The sequence below is a fragment of the Ammospiza caudacuta genome, chromosome 15, assembly GCF_027887145.1.
Source record: "Ammospiza caudacuta isolate bAmmCau1 chromosome 15, bAmmCau1.pri, whole genome shotgun sequence".
Taxonomy (NCBI): domain Eukaryota; kingdom Metazoa; phylum Chordata; class Aves; order Passeriformes; family Passerellidae; genus Ammospiza; species Ammospiza caudacuta.
Genome location: NC_080607.1, coordinates 17,486,611 through 17,508,399, shown reverse-complemented (window position 1 = coordinate 17,508,399; position 21,789 = coordinate 17,486,611). Strand labels below are relative to the sequence as shown.

General features: G+C 48.3%; 1 protein-coding gene across 1 annotated transcript; it reads left to right on the top strand.

Moving 5' to 3' along the window:
* The first annotated feature begins 3,673 nt into the window (after positions 1-3,673).
* Positions 3,674-19,564, top strand: CASS4 (Cas scaffold protein family member 4). Its single transcript, XM_058814890.1, has 7 exons — positions 3,674-3,685; positions 10,698-11,078; positions 14,574-14,678; positions 15,760-15,906; positions 16,407-17,726; positions 18,465-18,524; positions 19,151-19,564. The coding sequence occupies exons 1-7, from the start codon at positions 3,674-3,676 to the stop codon at positions 19,562-19,564; spliced, it is 2,439 nt and encodes an 812-aa protein (XP_058670873.1).
* The last annotated feature ends 2,225 nt before the right edge of the window (positions 19,565-21,789 follow it).

Sequence of the window (21,789 nt, the reverse complement as noted above, 5' to 3'; positions counted from 1 at the left end):
AGGTGCACAATGACAACCATGGATAAAATCCCCAGGAGCAGCACACCTGCAAAGGTAGGGCTGGGTTATGGGCAGGGAAGGGTTTGGTGTTTGAATTCAGTGGGATTCTTGGTGATGTTGGAGTGGCAGCGATGAGAGCCCTCCAGTTCTGGCTCTTCATGGCCAGAGAGACACTGAGGGGCTGGAGCTGTCCAGGGCAGGGAATGGAGCTGGGGAGGGAATGGAGAATTCCTGAGGAGTGGGGAGGGAATGGAGAATTCCTGGGGAGTGGGGAGGGAATGGAGAATTCCTGGGGAGTGGGGAGGGAATGGAGAATTCCTGGGGAGTGGGGAGGGGCTCACCTGGAGCACAGGAGGATCCCCAGGGATCTTTTCCCTCTCTGCAATTCCCTGCCAGGGGGGGACAGGGACAGGGACAGGGACAGGAGCAGAGGGAACGGCCTCAGGGCAGCTCAGGGTGGGCACAGCAGGAATTTCCCCATGGAAAGGGGGTCAGGCACTGGAACTGCCCAGGGAGGGTTCAGTGCCCATCCTGGAGGTGCCCCAGGAACTCCTGGAGGTGGCACCCAGAGCTCTGGGCTGGCACAAGGTGGGGATGGGGCACAGCTGGGACTCAGAGGTCTCTGCCAGCCTCAGTTCTGTGGCTCTGAAGTTTTTGGGTTCCTCATCTCAAGGGACAGAAGGCTCCTGTACCTGATGTCCCCCTGTGCTTTTCATGGTGACAAAACCACTGACTGGGAGAAACATCTTCTGCTGAGGATGCTGGATAAAGCAGAATTGTGCTGGAAATAAACACATTTGTGAAATTATAAAGATACAACGTCAAGGTTGCACCTTACTGCTGTGCTGCAGTGACATCAGAGACACAGATCCTTTCTCTGCCAGCCCTGGTGCCCTCTTGCATGACAGAATTTCTTTCTGTTACAAGCAAACCAGAAAACATTTTGAAACACTCTGTGTTCCTATTTTGAAAGACAGGACCCAGTGTATAAGGTTTGTTGCATTTATTCCTGTATCCACATTCCATCTAGATTAATTCTCTATAGATCAGAGGCCCTGCTGCAGCTGTAAGGGTTGGAGAATGCTGAAATCTTGATTCAAAGTCAATGCCTTGCTGTCCTGCTGTCTGCAAGTCTAATAAGTGACTGGAATTAGGATTTTCATTGTGGATTATGATCTCAGTGTTTACTGTAAACAAACTGCCTCCTGGAAATTTAATACAAAGTGTAGTGGGGGGAAAGCTTAGTAGGAGCTCAATGAGTCATGTTTTTTACACTCCGAATTTTCCATCAAGGCTCGTAAAGATTAGGGGGCAACTTTTCACACTGAGTCATCAGTAACTGAGGCAGGGTATTTTTCATCTCTGTATAGAAGAATTTTCTATTTCTACATATATTTCCAGTTCTCTAGAGTGGATTGTCAATAAATCAATGTAATGGTGGCAAACTGATTGCCTGTTCTGCTGTGAGCACTGTAGACATGGCCAGAGCCCACCCAGTCAACTTCAGCTGAGTAATAAAACACCAAAATTATTTCTGCAACATCATTTACGAACTCTTTATAAGTCCCCTACCACCCTGGCAGTATGTTTATTATCATACTTGAATGATATAAAAATACAAATGGTTTTTTTATTTCTCTCTGGACTCGGCAGCGTTGCTGTGACAGGAAATGCTCTGCAATGACGATCCCTGTGCCCCAGCTATTGCACCTGCAGGGGAAAGCCCCTGTGAGGAGCTGGGGGTGAGTTCAGCAGGGCTGTTGTTGTGTTTGGTTGTTGTTGCTGCGTCTCCAGGGCCAGCACAGGAAGCCTTGCAGCCCTTGCTGCAACCTCAGACCCCTCCGAGCTCCTGCAGGGCCACAGCTTTGGCCGAGGGAAAATGGGAGAGGATTTGGGTGCGCTCCGAGTGGGTTTGGAGTTTTTCTCTCCCGGTTCACATCCTCACAAACACGGGCACGGGGGTGACAGAGACTCTGTGCCCAGGTCAGAGAGAGCTCCCCTGCCCAGCCCTGGCGCCTGGGAGGAGCTGGAGCTGCTGGGGAGGGCCCAGAGGAGGCTCCAGCACGGGCAGAGGGATGGAGCAGAGCTGGCATTGCTCACCTGCACAGGAGAAGCTCTGGGGTGAGCTCAGGGTGGCCTTGCAGGGCCTGGAGGAGCTGCAGGAAAGATGGAGAGAGAGGATTGACAAGGGATGGAGAGACAGCACACAGGGAATGGCTTCAAAGGGACAGAGAATAGGTTTAGGTGGGATATTAGGGAAAAATCTTTCCCTGTGAGGGTGCTGAGCCCTGGCAGAGGTGCCCAGAGCAGCCCCTGGATCCCTGGCAGTGCCCAAGGCCAGGCTGGAGCCCCCTGGGACAGTGGAAGGTGTCCCTGCATAGCAGGAATTCCCTCTGGGGTTCATTCATGGGAACGTTTAATTGCATTTTAAAGCAGTTCTGTGGCCACAAGCTGTGGGTTTGTAACTGATACCACCCCATCACTTCGAATGCTGGAGCACCTGAGAAACTCCAGGGCAGCAAATGAACGGCTCCTGATCAGCTGCATGAGGCGTCTGAAGGGCTCAAACTGCTGCTTCTGATGTTTAAAACATAAAAAAGAAAGAAGAGAAAAACCACAAAGGCATTGAAATGGGCTGGTTTGTGCCAGCAATTCTTTCTCCTCTGGACAGCAGCTCCCACCCCAGAGGTGTAGATTTGGTTGATGAAGGTTTTCAATTCAGCATTTTCTATTCAAGTTATTAAAGTCTTTTCTAGCTGCAGGATTGTGGCTTTGGGAGCCAGTGTCTAATTTAATCTTGAAGCTACTATGGAAAGAGGAAGGAAGAGGCTTTTACCAGAGAAAAGCCAACGTGTACAAAGGCAAAACCAGTAAAAATTTGCCAACCCTCAAGATATCCTGAGTCCAAAGTGGTAAAACCTGTGCACCAGCATGACCAGGACTCAGCTGCTGCCAAGCAAATAGCAACGAGTAATAATTTTAAATAACATTATATCTTAATAATATTCAAGGAGGTTTTTTTAAATAGTCTAAGAAAGAAAGCCCTTCAGCTGCAGGTCATGTTTAGCTTTCCTCCTTGGCTTTTCTGCCTCTGCAGGGTGAGGTGGTTTTGCAGGGGATTTATAACCACAAAGGAGATCTGTTCCGTTTTCTAAAGACTGATTAGAAGTGTATCAAAACTCACAGCACTTTGAAGTTAAAAAAAAAAAAAATTAAAAACCTAAACAAACAAACAAAAAGCCAAACACAACAAACCAGGAGTAAAAAACGCTGCAGAAAAACGCTTCCCAATGCAGCCCCTTTCCTGGTGCAGCCCTGCAGCCCGGGTTCTGTGTTCGAGCCGGGCAGGCTCTCCCTGCAGGGCAGCCCGTGTGTCCTGCACATCACCAGCTGCAGCCAGAGCTCCCTGCAGACAGCTCTGCCAGTAATGAGCTCCCCCCCCTGCCAGCGCTGCTGTCCTGGGGCTCCCAGAGCAGGAGGAGGCAGAGGCTGAGCTTTGCCTCCCCAGGCTCCCAGGCAGAGCCTCCAGAGCTGCTGAGCCGCCGGCAGGGCTGGGACATCCTCCTCATCCTCCTCCTCATCCTCCTCATCTTCCTCATCCTCCTCATCCTCCTCATCCTCCTCATCCTCATCCTCCTCCTCAGGTGATGGACTAACAGGGACACACAGCAAAATGAAGGTCAGTGTGAGTACTGGGCTCTTTTCTTTCTGCTGCAGTTGATTTATGGACTTTTCCTGATTCCATTTGTAGTGGACAGAGAGTAAAATCTGCATCTGGTGGGGTCTCTTTGCAGCGTGTGTGTTCAGCTGCTTTGCGCATCACTAACTGAATTTTTAAAATATAACCCAAATTAACTGTTTCTCAAGAGCACCGGCGTGGCAGAGGAGGGTGAGGGTTTGCTCTGTGTGCATTGAGTAATGACAAGTTTATTAGAAATGATCATGAGTGACTTGCACTGGTCACTTCCACATTTTCTTGGGGAAAAAAAAAACGAGGTGAAGAGTTGAGCAGTGCATTACCTCAAAGGAGATGATGGTTTTGCATTGACTCCCAGAAAATGGGTAATGGAAATGTCTCAAGAATTGAGGTCACTGTGTGATGAGGAAAAAGCCAAGTAATTTCAGTCTGAGCTCTGTGAGCCTGGGAAAGCCTTTGCACTCGAGGGTGAGGACTGGCCACATCCTGCAGGGGAGGAAAGCAGTGCTCATTTTTGGGAAATAGTCATTTTTGGGAAATAGTCATTTTTGGGAAATACTCTTTTCTCCTGGTGTATTGGGGGGATGAGTGACGGATCAAAGCCACTTTGCAGCCGTTTGTGCCTGGGCTTTGTGCAGAGCAGGGCTGGGGCTGTGGCAGGGGTGGCTCAGCTGGGCAGGCAGGCAGGGCTGGGCTGTCCCCATGTGTCCCCGCTAATGACAGCCAGGGAGCAGAGCCCAGCTGCTGCCCGGACCTGGGCACTCTCACCAGGGATTAGCCCAGCTGGAAACCCTCTCTGCCCGGAGAAACGGGACAATTTCAGCGATACTCGCGCAGAAACCATCCACTCCTCAGTTTATTCAGTGCATCTCATTCATCTCACAAACACCAGCTTTGCAGGGCTGCGCAGAGGGCAGGGTCAGGACAAGATTTTGGGGGTGAGGACGAGATTTGGGGGTGAGAACAAGATTTTGGGGGCTGCTCAGTGCAGCCAGGAAGATGCAGCGGTGAGAGTTGTGCTGCTGCTGCTTCTTGGTGGATCAGAATTGCCCACCCTGCCCTCAGCTCCCCACTGCTGCCACACCAGGGAAAAAGGGCACAGCACGCAGGGACAGCAGCCTGGCACCTCCAGCAGCAGGAATTCCTGAAAAATTCTATTTTTCAATGAAAAATGTCCATTTGCTCCTGCTGAGTTTCTTTGGGTTTCACAGGAGGGTGAGGACGCTGCTCTGAGGACACTTGTACTCAGCAGGACTTGCTGTAGAAGAAATAAACTACATTTAGACTACAAATAGAAATAAAATAGACTAAATTTAGAAATAAATGTAGTCAGGTGTAATTAAGAAACGAAAAGGTTTAAAAATTTTTAAAACCCTGAAGTGATTGGGTGCATATGGGAAAAAGAAAGGTTGAAGGACCCACACCCCTGGAATGGGCAATTTATTTTCCCTTGAGCATGGGCATGAGAGCACCCCTGTAAAAATGCTCTGAGTGGGGTGAAATCCTGGCTGAAATTTCCCCTTCTTGTGATTTTAACACACACAGCATTTGATTGACTTCATTTGTGGAGAAAAGAGAGTCTGGGGCAAATTAGCACAACTCCAGCTTGTAATTCCCACCTCTGCAGCAGTGCCCTGTGTGAAGCTGCAGGATTTGTAAGCTTCCTTTTTTTAAGTGCTGCTTCTGTATTTGATCAAATTTAGAATTCAAAACCTGTGATCAGCACCTGCTTCCACCCCCACAAAATCAATTAAAGCAACAAAAACAAGTCCTGATGTTCATCCCTCCTCAAAGCTCACACAAAACTTCTGCATGAGCTGAACATTTATTTTCCAAAATACACAAACGAAGCAAAGAAATGCAGAAGGACTTTCTGCAGGTCACAGGAAATGCAGCACATGCAGGTGGAGAATGATCTGAGCTTTTAAGGTAAATTTTCCTTTTTTTCTGTGCATGTTGATTTGAACTCTCTACAATTAACTGAGCAAAACTTCAGTGACTCAGAGTGGTCTGGGGTTTACAGGGAATTCTCAGGGAAAGCTGTTCCCAGCTCAGGGATGCTGGGGAATGTTTATTTCTGCAGCTTTGCTGGGAGGTGAAGAGATTAACTGGAAGCTGCTCTGTAAACATGTCCGAGGTGTCTCTGATGGATGAGCAGAACTGTTTAGCAAACACAGCCCTCTATCTCTTCCTCCTCAAATATTTTAAGTCCCACTTTCCTGCAGTAAAAGAGCTCACTCATATATTGATGTGCAACATGAGAAATATTTCAATCCACAAAAACTCCCAGGATTAAACTGGGAGTTTATTCTCAGTTTATAGAGAATAAACTCCCAGTTTATTTACGTGATCTCAATAGGGGTTTTTAGGAAGCAAATTGAAGATAATAAATGAAAAATATATTTTTTATCTGAAATGCTGTGAAATAGTGCAGTACCCATTCACATGGAATAATAGAGGGTAGCAAATTGAGATTTCTAAATACAAATTGAGTGGGACAACGGCATAGAGAAATTATTTTGTGAGGCTTGTGGGCAAGATGCCGAAATTATCACGTGCTGAACATCACTGTGTCCACTTGGATTTTTCTAGCAATGTTTTTATATATTTAATAATGATATTTTTTTCTCTGTTGCATGAAGATCAGGCTTGGGATAGGAGAGGCACCAGGAGATTTTAGTAACAGTGGGATGTTCCATCCTTAGCATAAATATCTATTGTGTACACAGAGCACAGATGTCGCTCTGAGGGTATAAAATTTTACATTATAGACCTGGGCACTGATCAGCTTTACTGCCCTTAATTACAATTTCTCCATTAATAAACATGAGGGAGCAGCTTTCATCCCTACTGCTCCCAGGGGCTGCCAGGGCTTTGTAGGGGAGCAGGGCTGGGCGAGGATCTGCAAACAACAAAGATGGGACCAGTCCAGTTTGGAGGGGAATTACTCTGTCCACATCTGAGCCACAATCCCATAAAGGAGATGCGCTTGCAGCAGGATGAGAACTTTCGGGGTGAGGCTGTTCCAGGGACCTGCACTGTCAATCCCCCAGTGTGGGACCCTCCTGCCTTGCCCTGTGGGCTCTGGGGGTCCCAGTGCCTCGGCAGGGGCTGCAGGGGACACTCTTTGCTCTTTCCCAGGTCTGTGCTTGGTCAGCAGCTTGTGTAAACCCACCCAGCGAGAGCAGAGCCCCAGCACTGCCTCTCAAGGTGCTTTTTGTGGGGCTTTTTGATGTTCTCTGTCTTAGGAGAGGTTTTACAAGGCTGCTGACGGGAATGGGGCAGCAAGCAGAGAAGGAAAATCACTTGGACCTCACCTGTGCTGCTTTAGTGCTCTTTACACGTTGGGTATTGAGGACACAACACACAAGGCACCAGAGAACACTGCACAGCCAGATATCAGGGATATCAAGGTATCAGTGCTGGGTATCAGGGAAATGCAGCTCCCAGTGCCCCCAGCACAGCCCCTGCTCACTGAGCATCCTGGAGGGCTTGGGATCTGGGAATGCAGCCCTTGTTTGGAGCCAGGGCAGGGATGTGGGGCTCACAGGAGAGGAGGGGGGATCCCTCACACACCCCCGGGGAGCTGGGGGACCAGGCAGGGCAGGGCTCTGCCTCACAGCCCTGCAGAGAACCCCAACCATGGCCCTGCAGGCACAGGGGCAGCGAGCACTCACCCCCTGAGCTGCTGCTGGGCTGCTGAAATGCTCTGCACCTTCCTGACACACTCTATTCCTTGCTGACATACTCCGCACCTTCCTGAAATACTCTACATTTTGCTGAAATACTGAAATACGACGGGGGATGGCAAAGATGTGCACTCCAGATCCACAGTATTGAGGGTTTGTCCTGAAACTTGGAATTTAATTTAATTAAGCCCTGCCTTAGCTGGAAAACCTTTAGGGTTTGTTTTTTGGGTTTAATTTCCTTTCTAATCTCTTCTTTTTAAGAGCTCCACTGACCCTGCCTGTGCATGTTCTGACAATCTCAGTTCAGTCATGTTCTACAGACTGGAGTTTAGGGCTTCTCTCCATCACTTCTTTGGTCAAAGCCTTCATTTTTCCATTCCATCTCTCTGGATGGGATATGAGATGATCCATGAACAGATCCGTTCTCTAGCCAGGTCAGGTTCCCCAGAGTGCCCTATGATTTAATTGATTCATTAATAATCTCCTGCTTGGCTTGATTTGGGATGATTCTAGAGGTTCCTGGGTTTGTGTTGATCACAGATGTGGTCAGCAAAATCTGAGCCACAGTGTCCTGCCTCAGCCTGGCTCGGGCTGGGGGCTGCTGGCCCTGGGACATTTGGACATTTTTATTGGCCAAACCAAGGGAATGTGTGCTGTGCCTCCAGCAGGGACCCCTCTGATGGAAAGGTTTGGGTCTCTGGTTATAAAATGAGGCTCAGCAGCATCTTGAGGGTGCTGTTTCCACAGGAAAAGGGAAATGTCAATATTTAGATGCCTTCTAAAACCACAATGTGAACCAAAGGTTTCTCTCAGCTGTGTGGGTGCACGTAGGAAGGGCAACCTTGCTGCGTGTGCCCCACCAGGCTCACGCCCTGAGCCCAGCCTTGCTGGCCCTTCACCCTTTTCCTGTGTGTGCCTGGATGAGGCTCTGCATGTGGAAAAGGGGCAGAAGAAGAGGGTCTGTCCCTCAGGAGTGTGTCTGTGCAGCACCCAGCCCAAGGAGCAAGCAGTGTTGATGGATAACATGAAAAGTTGGCTGTTCTCCATTTTTTTGAGAGGGTCTGTCCCTCAGGAGTGTGTCTGTGCAGCACCCAGCCCAAGGAGCCAGCAGTGTTGATGGATAACATGAAAAGTTGGCTGTTCTTCATGTTTTGTCAGTGTGGAGCCCAGGCCTGGCCCAGGGGGGGATTCCTGACTCCAACATTTGGCATTGTCCCCATCCAAAGTGACTCCCATGTTCCAGGCACGAGCCAGGCTGGAGCAGGAGGCCAAGGGGGCTGCTGTCCCCCCTGGCAGCTGCCCTGTCCCACAAAAAGCCATTGTTCAGGAAATGCCTGCAGCCGACAGCGGGCCCTGGTCGTCAGCTGAGCTGACACATTTGAGTTCTTGTGCTGCAGCCTCAGGCCAGCTGCTGCCCCACAGCAAATGCTCTGCACAAAAATACAAGGCATCACGTTTCCTATTTGGGTGCTATCTCTCTGGACATTACTTGCCCTTTCTGATAAGAAATTCATGCTGAGGCACAGCCAGTGTCCCACTGACCGGGGAGGATACAGTCCATTTTAAAGCTAAAAGCAAAATCTATCTTGTACTGAAAAGAAACCTAAAAATTGCCATCCACAGCTTTCTCTACCCTTTGCAAAAATGCCTCAGGTGACTAAAGCTACCTGCTGGCTCTGGCTGCCCCATCCCTGGAAGGCTGGACAGGGCTTGGAGCAGCCTGGGACAGTGGAAGGTGTCCCTGCCATGGCAGGGGTGGGATGGGATGATATTTAAGGTCCCTTCCCACCCAAATCATTCCATGATTCTGTGATCTTGTAATGAATAATTATGAGATGAAGAATTCACAGAATGACAATGGGAAAAACACCTATTTTTTATATAGGAGACACAGAATAGATCCCTATTTTATATAGGGATCACAGAATAGATCCCTATTTTTTATACAGGGATCACAGAATAGATCCCTGTTTTTTATATAGGGATCACAGAATAGATGCCTATTTTCCATATAGGGATCACAGAATAGATCCCTATTTTTTATACAGGGATCACAGAATAGATCCCTGTTTTTTATATAGGGATCACAGAATAGATGCCTATTTTCCATATAGGGATCACAGAATAGATCCCTGTTTTTTATATAAACCATTAGGGTTGAAAAGGACCCCTGGAGATCACCGAGTCCAGCCCCAGTGCCAAGGCAGGGTCACCTGGAGCAGGTGGCAGGAATGCATCCACCCAGGTGGGTTTGGGTGTCTCCAGAGAGGGAGATCCACATCCTCCCTGGACAGCTGTTCTTCCAGGGCTCTCACAGAAAGAGGTTCTTCCTCATTTTGAGGTGGAACTTCTTGTGTTTTAGCTTGCAAATTCAATATATGTAAGTCTAATATAATAAATCTAAATAATGATTAGGAGTGCTCTTTAAAGGCCTTGAGGAGGAAAAGGTGATGAAGAAATGTATCACAGTAATATTATTATCTATTTCTTTATTGCACTGACCATAGCAGACACAAAGTATGGGAATAAATCACATGGACTCCATTTTCTTCATGGTGGAACAAGCCCATTCTTTATTCACACAACTCCTTCTTATACAGTTTTACAGACCTGGTGTGGGACTCCAATTGGTCGGGAGCTTTCTTGTTAATTACTTTATTGGTCATTAACAAGTTGTTATCCTGTATTGACTGGTCACTCAAACCCTGGTGTGGACATGCAGGAAAAGTTGTTTGTGAGAGATAGTTTTCATTTTTCTATCTAATGGAGTAAAAACTGGTTGTTTTTCACCCAGGAATAGATTGTTATGTTAACAAACTGCTCACACCAAGATTGCTTTACATGGGAACTTGCAAAGTGCCATCTTGTCTTAGAAGAAATGACAGACAGCAGAGCAGCTTGATTTTATGAAGCCTTTCTTGATGATTTTCCTGCCTTACTGCAACAACCAAGTGCCACACTTAACTGTGATGGCAAAGATGTGCTCTCCAGCTCCACAGTATTGAGGGTTTGTCCTGAAAGTTGGCATTTAATGAAGCCCGGCCTTAGCTGGAAAACCTTTAGGGTTTGTGTTTTGGGTTTTATTTCCTTTCTAATCTCTTCCTCCTAAGAGCTCCACTGACCCTGCTTGATGATTTTCCAGCTCAGTGCTGCAGAGAGGCTGTTCAATGTGCAAAGGGGTGGGTGAATCAAACCGAGACCCAGGTGGGGAAAGGATCCCAGCAGGGTGGGAACAGCAGGGTGGAAGCAGGGAGCCTGGCACGGTGTGACAAAGTGACAAAGTGACACTGTGTGTGCGCTCGTGTCCCCAGCACAGCCTGGCCAAGGCTCTCTACGACAACAAGGCGGAGTGCTCGGACGAGCTGGCGTTCCGCAGAGGGGACATCGTGACGGTGCTGGAGCAGCACGTGGCGGGCAGCCAGGGCTGGTGGCACTGCTCCCTGCACGGCCACCACGGGCTGGCCCCTGCCAACCGCCTGCAGCTCCTGCCGCCCTGCCCGGAGCCGCCAGCCGCACACGGCATCTACCAGGTGCCCTCCGTGCCCTCTGCGCCAACAGTGCCCGCGGTGCCCACGGCGCCCTCGGCCACCTACGAGAAGATGGAGGGCTGGGTCCAGCCCCAGCTCGTGTACCAGGTGCCAGCCCTGGCAGCACAGCTGCTCAGTGAGAGGACCAAGCGCTCCACGCACCAGGTGAGCTCTGGAATAACCTGGTGTTGGTGTTAAAACAATGGCTGGGAGGGGGGAATAAGGACGATGGGATTTTCAGTGGGGTTTGCAACAGAGGGAATGATGGGTTTTAGGAAATTCCCATCAATTCATAGCATGGGTTAAGAAATGCTGCTCAGCGAGAGAACCAAATGCTCCATGCGCATTCTAAAAAACCCAGATGTTGCTGTTGAAACAATGGCTGGGAGCAGGGAAATAAGAAAACCTGAGATGTTCAGTGGAGTTTGCAGCAGAGGAATGATGGTTTTTAGGAAACTCCCATCAGCTGCTCAATGAGAGGACCAAGCGCTCCACACACCATTCAGGTGAGCTCTGAAAAACCCAGATGTTGTTGTTAAAACAATGGCTGGGAGCAGGGAAATAAGAAAGCCTGAGATTTTCAGTGCAGTTTGCAGCAGAAGAATTGATGATGTTTAGGAAATTCCCATCAGTTTATAGCATAGGGTGAGAAATGCTGCTCTGGGGGACAGATGAGAGTCTCTACGTTCTGTGCTCCCTCACCTTTCTGACAGTTTGAAACAGCTGTAAAACAGGGCAGGAAGTAAAGAATATACCATTTGTTTGGGAGAATCTATAAATTATTTACAAAGTTAAAATAACAAGACACAGAGCTTTCTCCAGCAGCCATCCAGAGCCCTCCGGGCACATGTGGAGTCTTTACATCCATCTGCACAGGAACATGATTCATAATTTTTAAAAAATCACCCTGTGGTGTGTGATTGCTGGGTTTGGTCTGGGTTTTACTGTCTTCAGCAGCTCAGCAAGCTCAGAATGCTGCTGCCTGTCTCTTGTGCTGTCCCTAGGCTTGCACCAAGCAGCAGCCCCTGCCAGACACAGAAGGACACAAAGTTTTGCTCTGTGCCCTCAGTTTCTCTCCCAGCCCTTTATTGCTGCTGCTGAGACGTTGACCAAGGTGTACAGGAGGAGAGTTTGCCACCAGTTCCCCCAGTTATAGAGGAGAACAAACTGGTTTTCCAGGGTTTCATTACAGCTCCATGGCCTGGCTCTTCGTTCTCCCAGCTCCTCGTGTTTGACACTCAAACATACACAGAACATGCAATTTGATTACATCTCACTGGTTTTTACCATCAAAACCTTGTGCTTTCTTCAGGAAAAAAATGAGTGGGGAACGTTTCGTAATGAAAGGGAAATAGAGCAGGTGGGGACAGAGTTTGAGTGTGAGGTTTTGTTCAGTCCTGTGAGCTCTCCAGCCCTGGGTGCCTCTTTATTCTGTGTATGGAAATCACATTTGAAATTCTAATTGAGAAAGGAACAGGAAGAAGATTCAGCTATGTGGTGTTTTAGGCTGATTCAATGATGGTTTGATTTATGGGGCTCATTGAGCCCCCTTGCCTCCTGCTGTGGGGAAGGCCAGTTGATGGAAACCTCCTTGCTGCTTCCTGCTGGGTGCCAGCTGGGGGCTGGAAAACAACAAACTCAGGGCATCCCTGGTGACCAAAACCTCCTTTTCAGCTGCAGTGCACGACCACAGCTCAAACTCAAACTGAGTACAGCTACACGAGACTCTTCTGCACTTGCTGTCATTGATTTCCCCACATTCCTGACCCTAAAGGAGCCTCTGGCAAACTGTATCAGAGATTGGCATCCATTTTCCATGTTGTGCCAGCAAATCAGGTGGAAAATGTCATCTATTCATTATGTGGATGAATGGTCTGGCAGAGCAGCTCCTTGGCTCTCCCTGCCTCATTTCATGAATTTATCCACCTAAGCTGTGCCTAGTCTGAGAATGACAAAGAATGGAGAATGAAAAAGAATGAAGAATGAAAAAGAAATGTCCTTTTTGATGGTTATCCAGAAGCTGAGAGTGGGGCTGCCTGTGGCACAGTGTCCCAGCTGTCCCCACACCAGCTGCACCCCGGTGGTCACAGGCTGTCCCCAAGGCAGGGGAGCTCAGGGAGCACAGAACAATCCAGACCATCTCACAGAGATCCTGTGGCACAGCTGGCAAAGCTCCTGCCATACTCAGCTGTGCTCTGAGCAGCTGGGAAAAGCCACTGTGAGTCTTTGGGGGAGCTGACTGAAAGCAGTGAAACAAGAATGAATCCCTCAGAGCCGGGGTGTTTCACCCCACAGAGAAACCTCCTTGCTTCTGCCTCACACCCAGGGCACTTTCTGGTTCTACTGCCACTTCCAAAAGTGCCAACAGGTGATATCCAGTGAGTTTCCTTTCTGCTGGATTCTCAGATTTGTCCATCTGGAAGCAGACCTGGCCTAAGGATGGCTTTTACCTTTTACCCTTTCACTCAGGGAAGCTGTGCCCCTGTTTGTGAGGAAGATGCTCCTATTCAGGCACAGGCTGCCCAGGATTCCCCATCCCTGGAGGAGTTCCAGGGGTTTGGAGCAGCCTGGGATGGTGGAAGGTGTCCTTGTCCTTTGCAGGAGGTGGAAGAGATGGTCTTGCAGATCCCTCCCAACCCAAAGCATTTTGTGGCTCTGTGATTCTCTGTCACAGCACTCAGGGGATTTGTGCTCACTCCTCATTCCCTGTTCCCACATGAGAGCTGAACCGGGCAGAGTGAAGCTGCACTCTTCCTCCTCTCCCATATTTCCCCTACATTTAGCTGCTGCAGGACTTGCTCAATGGGAATCACTCCCTCCAGTTTAAAACCAATTTAACATTTCCTGTAATATCTCACCCCAGCAGTGTTTCTGGAGGTCAGTGCTTTGCAAGGGCCCATTTATAAATCAGCTGAGGGCAGCCAGGCTCAAGGCAGGCTGGATGAACAAAATTCCGTCTTTTGGTGATTGATTCTAAAAAAGAAAAGTCCTAACCCAGCATTCATATTTTGTGACATTAATTGTCCCACAGATCTGGTCATGGCTGCTCAAATTATGTTTTAATCAAGCTGACTGCAAAGATACAATTCCCTGTTTATGGAGCTGGACAGGACATCAAGGTTTAATCCTTCCAAATGAGTCATTTGTTCATAACTACAGAATAATGCTCAGCCTGCACTTTTCTGCTGCTCTGACATTAAATTGGCTTGACCCAATGACTGTGGCCTTGGAGAAGTCAAAATTTCCCCACTTCCTTTTTTAAGTGGTTCTGCTTTTGGGCAGTTTAAAGCTTTAAGTGATAACTGCAGCTGGATTTTCTCCAAACCTTTTCTGCCCTGTGGTTAGTAAGGCAGATTGTCTTTGTGCCAGGTCAGATCTTATCTAAAATGTACCAGAAATGCTGGTAAGGGAGAATTATTTGAGAATAAACATGCTATTGTCTGTGAGGTCAGCTCCTGTCTCTCACTTTCAGTGAAGAGCTGAAGGTTTTTATCACTTAAGAGTGATTACTCCAGCAGTGGATTTTTGTGATTACATCAGTGGATTTTTCAGCTGAATGACTTTTCGAAGCTTCCTGCTGATGCAGTTTATTGTTTATTATTATTATCATTATCATTATCATTATTAAAATTAACATTAATATTTTTTCTCCCCTCCAAGCACCTGTCTACCCTGCCCAGAGCCTGCAGGGCCTCAGCCCCCAACATCAGGGGTGAGGTGTACGATGTCCCCTCCTCGCAGCACCGAGGGTCCCCCCTGCCACAGGTGAGTCCTGTCCCTCCCTCCTTGGAGCACCTCAGAGCACATCTGCAGCTCAGTTCTACTCCCACCCTGTTTGCTTTTTGCCAAATTGGGAAGAAAATCATCTGGTTTTAGCTCAAAACCTCAGTTCTCCAGAGTTTCTTAAATATTTAGAGCAATGTGTCTTAAGTCTGCTGCATATCTAATAAATATTTCCATTTTTTCTGTCAGTAAGGCATTTCCCCATGGATTCTGAAGCAGAGGGGTTGACACTGATACAGAAAATTCAGTAAGACATCAGTAGTGTCACTCTCTCTGCCTGAGAATTATAACAGAAAAAATGGAAGTGCTTACTAGAAATGCACCAGATTTAAGACATGTTGCTCTCTAAATTTCTAAGAAACTCAGGAGAACTGAGGTTTTGAGCTAAATATAGATAATTTTCTTCCCAATTTTACAGAAAGCAAATAGGGCGACAGTAGAATTGAGCTGTCACCCTCTCTGCCTTGGAATCCGTGAGGAAATGTGGTGCTGTCATTTGCTGGGGGTGATTTGGGGGTGTTCAGAGAAGAGTCACAAGCCCACGTCCACAAGGAATTAAATGTCACCCCATCACCTTCCTCCTGGGAAAAACACACCCTGGATTTGGTCACACCACTGTGACGTGTCCTGTTACACAATCCTGTCCCTGCTGCTGTCCCACTGCCCTGGGCTCAGTGAATGTCACATGTCACATGTCACCCTGATTTTTTTAAGATTTTCTAAACCTTCTGATGGTTACATTCTTGTAACAAACTTTCTCACACACTTTATGTAAATAACTCATTGTTTTGCATTCTTTTATGGAAGAGGAGAAATTTGATGGACTGTTGGTTTGTCCAGTGTCCTTGGAGAGGTGGCACTGTCACCCTGCAATCCACTGTCACTTTTGGAAATCTATAAATGTTAGAGTGCAGGCTTGAGCCCACCATTATCCACAGATTTCCTGGGTGATCCTTGCTCAGACCCAACCCACTCATGTCTGGCCCAAAGCCTTTGATCCCACTCAGGGCCCCAGTGGGCTCTAAAAGGATTAAAAGAAATAATTTATTTTCCTTTTGAGCAGAGTGGTGCCACTCCCCCCAGCACAAGGAAGGGCTCCATGCTGGGCAGATCCACTGAGAGCTTCCAGGCAGAGCAGAAGCAGCTTTACAAGATGCCATCCAAGGCAGAAAGAGGAGGAGCTGGCAGCCAGGACTCACCAGCAGGCAGTGTAAGTAAGGCTTGGTGGGCACACAATAATCTGTCACTCCTGCCTTGGAGCAGGGACAGGTTTCCCATCTCTTCCCCACTGTTTCTTACACAACAAATGGTCCTGAATGCCCCTTTTCCAGCTTAGACTCCAGCTGTACGCACAAATATTTGTATCAAGCAAAAATTAAATTTATTGAAGGTGTTTGAGCAGAGTCAGTGGTGTCTGTTGGTGATTTATTGCTTGAAAGGGTGTGCATGTGAGTGGGGAAAAATCAAGTGTCTACAGATTTCACTGGCTATGGATTCTGCTGTAGGATCTATCACCTGTGCTCCAAATATTTTACCTTTTATACATGCAGCTTGGGCATGTTAGAGAATAAAAAATACAGGCAGCCTTTCTGGGGTGCTGTTCCATTGACATCAGTGGAGCTGCACACATTTGTGTGCCCTGAGAATTCAGTTCTGCTTCTCATTCTCGTTTATAAAGATGGCTTATGAACCCTCTGTGCTCTGTTGCAGTTATATGATGTCCCTCCCAAAAGAGAGCCCGATGACTCAGAAAATAAACCTCAGAAGAAGTTCTGGGGCCATTACAACACCTTGCCAAACCCTCGGAAGTCCGAATGGATTTACGATATTCCAGTTTCCCCTGAAAATTCCGGATTCAAACCCAGCCCTCCTGGGCAGGCTGGGGAGAAGCAGATGCTGTATGACATTCCCCCAGCCAGGTACAAGGCTCCAGCCGAAGCCAGGGCTGGGAACCCACAGCTGTACGACATTCCACCACCAGCACAGCGGAAATTAACGCTTCCAGAAATCCCCCTGTACGACGTCCCACCCTCGCGGGACGCGCTCCTCCTGCCACAGAACGGCAGCTCTGAGCTGCCCCCGAGGCTCCTGGCTGCCAAGGCTGACAGTCAGATCTCTGAGGAGAGCGTTTATGATATTCCCAAAGGTTTGCCCAGTGCTGGGCACTCCAAGAAAGAGATGGAAAACAACAGTGACCAAGCACACGGTGCTTCTCCACAGCTCTGCGTGGATGCCAAGTCGGAAAATGACAGTTTGTGTGTCTCTAGTGTGGACAGCAGAAGCAGCACTCTCTCCTCATCCTCCAGCTCTTCTGCTGAGTCGTTTTCTAGGCTGTCACCATCACCAGAGCCTGTCCAAGAAATCAAACTGGAGCTGGAAGCAGCCATCGAGACCCTGACCCGGCTGCAGCACGGCGTGTCCAGCTCCGTCGCCAGTTTAATGATCTTTGTGAGCAGCAAGTGGAGGTTGCAGGAGCACCTGGAGAAAAACCTGGAGGAGATCCACAGAGCAGTGGACCACATAAAGGTGTCACTGGGAGAGTTCCTGGCCTTTGCTCAAGCCCTGAAGGGAAACGCCTCCAACCTCACGGATAGCAACCTGCAGGCCAGAATTAAAAAGCAGCTGGAAATCCTCATGAGCTCCTACAAAATATTGACAGAAACGAGGGAAGCGCTCAACAGCTGCAGCTGGGCCCTGGAGGCTTTGGTGCTCAGGAAGCCCCAGAACAACCCTGATGACCTGGATCGCTTTGTTATGGTGGCCAGGACAATTCCAGATGATATCAAGAGGTTTGTGTCCATCATCATTGCCAACGGGAAGCTGCTCTTCAGGAGGAACGAGAAGGAGCAAGAAAAGAAGCAACCAAAAGTGAACCTGGAATGCAAAATGGCAAAACAGATCCCAATGCCAAGAAGAGTAGAAATTGAGTCACTGCAGAGAAATGCTCCTGAGAAACCCAGCCAAAGCCAGGTCCCTGTGCAGAAACCAGAAGAGAACTGCAGTGAGGATTGTGATTATGTCCAGCTACAGGTCAGTGATACCGGCGTTTCCTCTCTGAACTCCTCACCCTCTGCAGATGTTGGGCTGTTCACTAGCAGCACTATTTTACTTTGCAGTGCCACATTCAGTTTGCACTACATCCCCTTTCCAGATTTACACAGATCCAGGATTTTGGGACAGTGCTGGATGGCACGTGTACAATGAGCATTAATTTTAATCAACAGAGGAAATCAAGCATTTTTATCATTCTTGCCAGCTTGAATTCATTTGGGAAGTAGGTTTCATTGGAAGTTAGCAATACCTTACTTCTCTTTTTTCTCTTCCTGCCACTACACTGTGTTTGGCACGACAAGAGATGTTCCTTCCTAACTTGGATGGAAATCCCATTTGCATAGAAATTAAACTCTGTGAATTATCACATTTATTTGCTGGAATAATTCTGGATGATTGTAAGAATCTCCTTAGAATCACTAAAGTATCTACTAAGAATATCTCCCTTAGTTTCCCAAAGAAATGCTGTTTGTCCTTAATATTTAGGGAATGTTACACTGAAATGTTTTGTTGATGTTGGTTCAGTCTCAGATCTTGCAGGATCATTTTTAGGAGGAAAAAAGCTGCAGCTCCTTCTAAAAAATCCCCCATTTCTATTTGCAACATGAAGGCTGCAGAACAAGTAGTTGTTTCCCTATGAAATAAGAGAAAACCACATTTATATTTAAATACTTTATGTAGTTGTTTCAACTTTGCTTTCATTTTAATTTGCAACAGGCACAGAAAGTCATTTCAGGTAAAGAAGTAGCAAAGAAGAGTACAGAGTCAAACCCAAAGGTATTTCTGACTTTGAAAATATTATTTAAGAGGGCTTTTAATCCTTGATTTCTGTGCTTGCTAAAACTCAGAGTAATTTGCATTCAGACATGCATCTCTACACATACAGACCTATCTGCTTCTCAGAGATCATTTCCCAGAATTACTGCTGAGAACCTGTGAAGAGCACTTATTTTCCTCAATCAAACAACTCTAGTTTAAAGTCATACAGTTTATTTTATTGCCTTTCAGCATCATTTGAGATAAGACTGCGAGAATCAGTATTTCAAAGTATCTTATCATGCACTGGCACTAAACTGACTCTTGTCTTGTGCATTTTAATCATTCATAACCCCAATTAAGTCCATTAAAGATCAATGTTTTGTATTATTTGAAAGCTTCAAGGCCAGACTGTGTAAAGGACTGATGTTTAGCTGCAGCACTTTGTGTGCTATCCAATATTAAAACTGTATTTAGGGGAAAAGAGCAATCAGGAGAATTTCCAACACTTTATGGAAAGAGAAATTACTGTAAAGGCTCCAGGGTGTGGTGATTTGGAGACCACAAAAATTCAGGGTAGAGCAACCAAAGAACCACCAGCGTGTGACACCAGGCTGAATATTTTCCTGTTTTAACCCTTCCTCCAGGTCTTGCCATGCGCAAAAAAGACTGAAAACGGCAGCAGGCAGGAGCCTGGCAGGAGAACGCCCCTCCCCGAGCACTGCAGGCTGTGCTTCGCCGCCCTGCACAAGGCCCTGGGCGTGTTCAGCGCCAGCCTCAGCAGCCAGCAGCCCCCCGAAATCTTCATCTCCCACAGCAAGCTCATCATCATGGTGGGCCAGAGGCTGGTGGATTCCCTGTGCCAGGAGAGCCAGGACAGGGAGGCCCGCGGCGACATCCTGCACAGCAGCAGCCGCTTCTGCAGCCTGCTCAAGAACCTGGCCCTGGCCACCAAAAGCGCCGCCCTGAAATTCCCCAACGCCGAGGCCAGCCGGGAGCTGCGGGAGCAGGCCGAGCAGCTGGCCCAGTACACGCAGCAGTTCAGGGCCATGATGGACTGAGGGGCCACTGCTGCTCCCGGGCACCTGAACTCCACCAGGAACTCCCTGGGTGCTGGTGCAGATCCCCACACTCAGAATTCCCACCAGGAATTCCCTGGGTGCTGGTTCTGGGGAACATCCCCTCACTCACAACTCCCACCACGGATTCACTGTGTGCCAGTACAGGTGAAGACCCCCAGTCAGAACTCTTACCAGGAATTCCCAGGTTCAGGTGAAGATCCCCTCACTCAGAATTCCCACCAGGAACTCCCTGGTATCAGGTGAAGATCCCCTCACTCAGAATTCTCACCAGGAATTCACTGTGTGCCAGTGCAGGTGAAGACCCCCAGTCAGAACTCTTACCAGGAATTCCCAGGTTCAGGTGAAGATCCCCTCACTCAGAATTCCCACCAGGAACTCCCTGGTATCAGGTGAAGATCCCCTCACTCAGAATTCTCACCAGGAATTCACTGTGTGCCAGTGCAGGTGAAGATCCCCACATTCAGAATTCCCACCATGAACTCCCTGGGTGCTGGTGAAGATCCCCACACTCAGAAATCCCACCAGGAATACCCTGGTTCAGGTGCAGATCCCCTCACTCAGAATTCCCTCCAAGAACTCCCTGGTAGCAGATGAAGATCCCTACTCAGAATTCCCACCAGGAGTTCCCTGGGTGCTGGTTCAGGTGCAGATCCCCTCAAGCAGAATTCCCACCAGGAATTTCCCTGGTAGCAGGTGAAGATCCCCACATTCTGAACTCCCACCAGGAATTCACTGTGTGCCAGTGCAGGTGAAGATCTCCCCCACTCAGAATTCCCACCAGGAACTCCCTGGTAGCAGGTGAAGATCCCCCCATTCAGAATTCCCACCAGGAGCTCCCTGGGTGCCACTGCAGTTGAAGATCCCCACAGCAGCTGATGCAGAAGAATTAAATCTGCACTTTCTTCTCCACTGTTCACATCCTGCCTGGAAAATGTCATTGTCACAGTGGCTGGGTGGGAATGTTTGCTGTGTATTGGAGCAAAAGTTGTTGATTATTGGACTGATTTCTTATTTTTTTTTTTTGTTCTCTATGTATGTCTGATAAATGTATTTTCCTTTTTAATTGTTTTTTCTACTCCTGTAAAGTCTGTCTTTAAAAGTAGCTGCATAATGTTCTGTAACTTATGATATCCCAATATCAATTGTTTCTCGAGGACTTTACTCAAAGGTTTTAATTACAGGGTTGTTTTGTTGTTTTTTTTTTTTTTTTTTTTTAACAGCTACAAAGCTAATTTTTGGTTTTAACAAATGTAACACAGTACAAAGTCTGGTGAATAGGAAATGCACCAGGCTGGTACCTGAGCACAGAGGGAAACTTTGGGAGAAGCCCTGACTCTGATAAATCCACAGGGAGCACACCATCCTGTCACAATCCGGAGCTCAGAGCACTTATCCAGCTGAGAAAAACCCATTTATTTCTAAATAAATAATCACTAAAGGCGCAGAGGCTTGGGGCAGCTGGACAGGAGATGTTGTTCCTGCGGGGGGGCTCCAGCCCAGCCCTCAGAGCCTCGGTCTGTGCAGCTTTTTAACTTTATCCCTTAATTTTCTGGACATGAACATTTCTGGGTGTGACAAAGACACTGCAGCCTCGCGGGGCTACACCCGTGCTAACTGTAGTCCTAATTAATTTATTTTACGGCTGCAAAAATGGCCTTTGCTGGGTGTCCGCCCTCACAAGGGACAATCACGGTGTGAGCGGCCCCGACGACCCGCTGCCCCCTCAGCATGGTTCTCCTTGTCCCCCCCGTGTTTTCGGGTGATTTATCGCCGACATGGGTCACTATATCGCGATATCGCTCTCGGGGCAGCGCTCGCACCCCACAGGGAATTCCTGTGGGTTAAACTCGCTCCAGTACCGCGGTGACAGCGCTGAGGGCGGGACGCGCCTCCTCAGCGCCCTCGCCAGCCCTCACCGCCCCGGGAGCGCCTGGTTTGGCCGCAAATGCTCCCGAAATGGGTATCCCGGGGGATTTCCTCATAAAAATAAAGGATAAACCTGCGGGAAAGGGGCGGGAAGGGCGCTGGGAACACCTCTTCCCCCCCGCCCCCCCCCCCCCGCGCTGAGTTGGTACGTTCCGCACACCCCCGGTCCCGGCGCGATGGGCTCGCCCGCCTCGCCCCGCCCAGGCAGCAAGGCCACGCCCCCAGCCAGCCGTTGCTAAGCAACACTGAACGCTTCTAAGCGATCGTTGCTAGGCAAT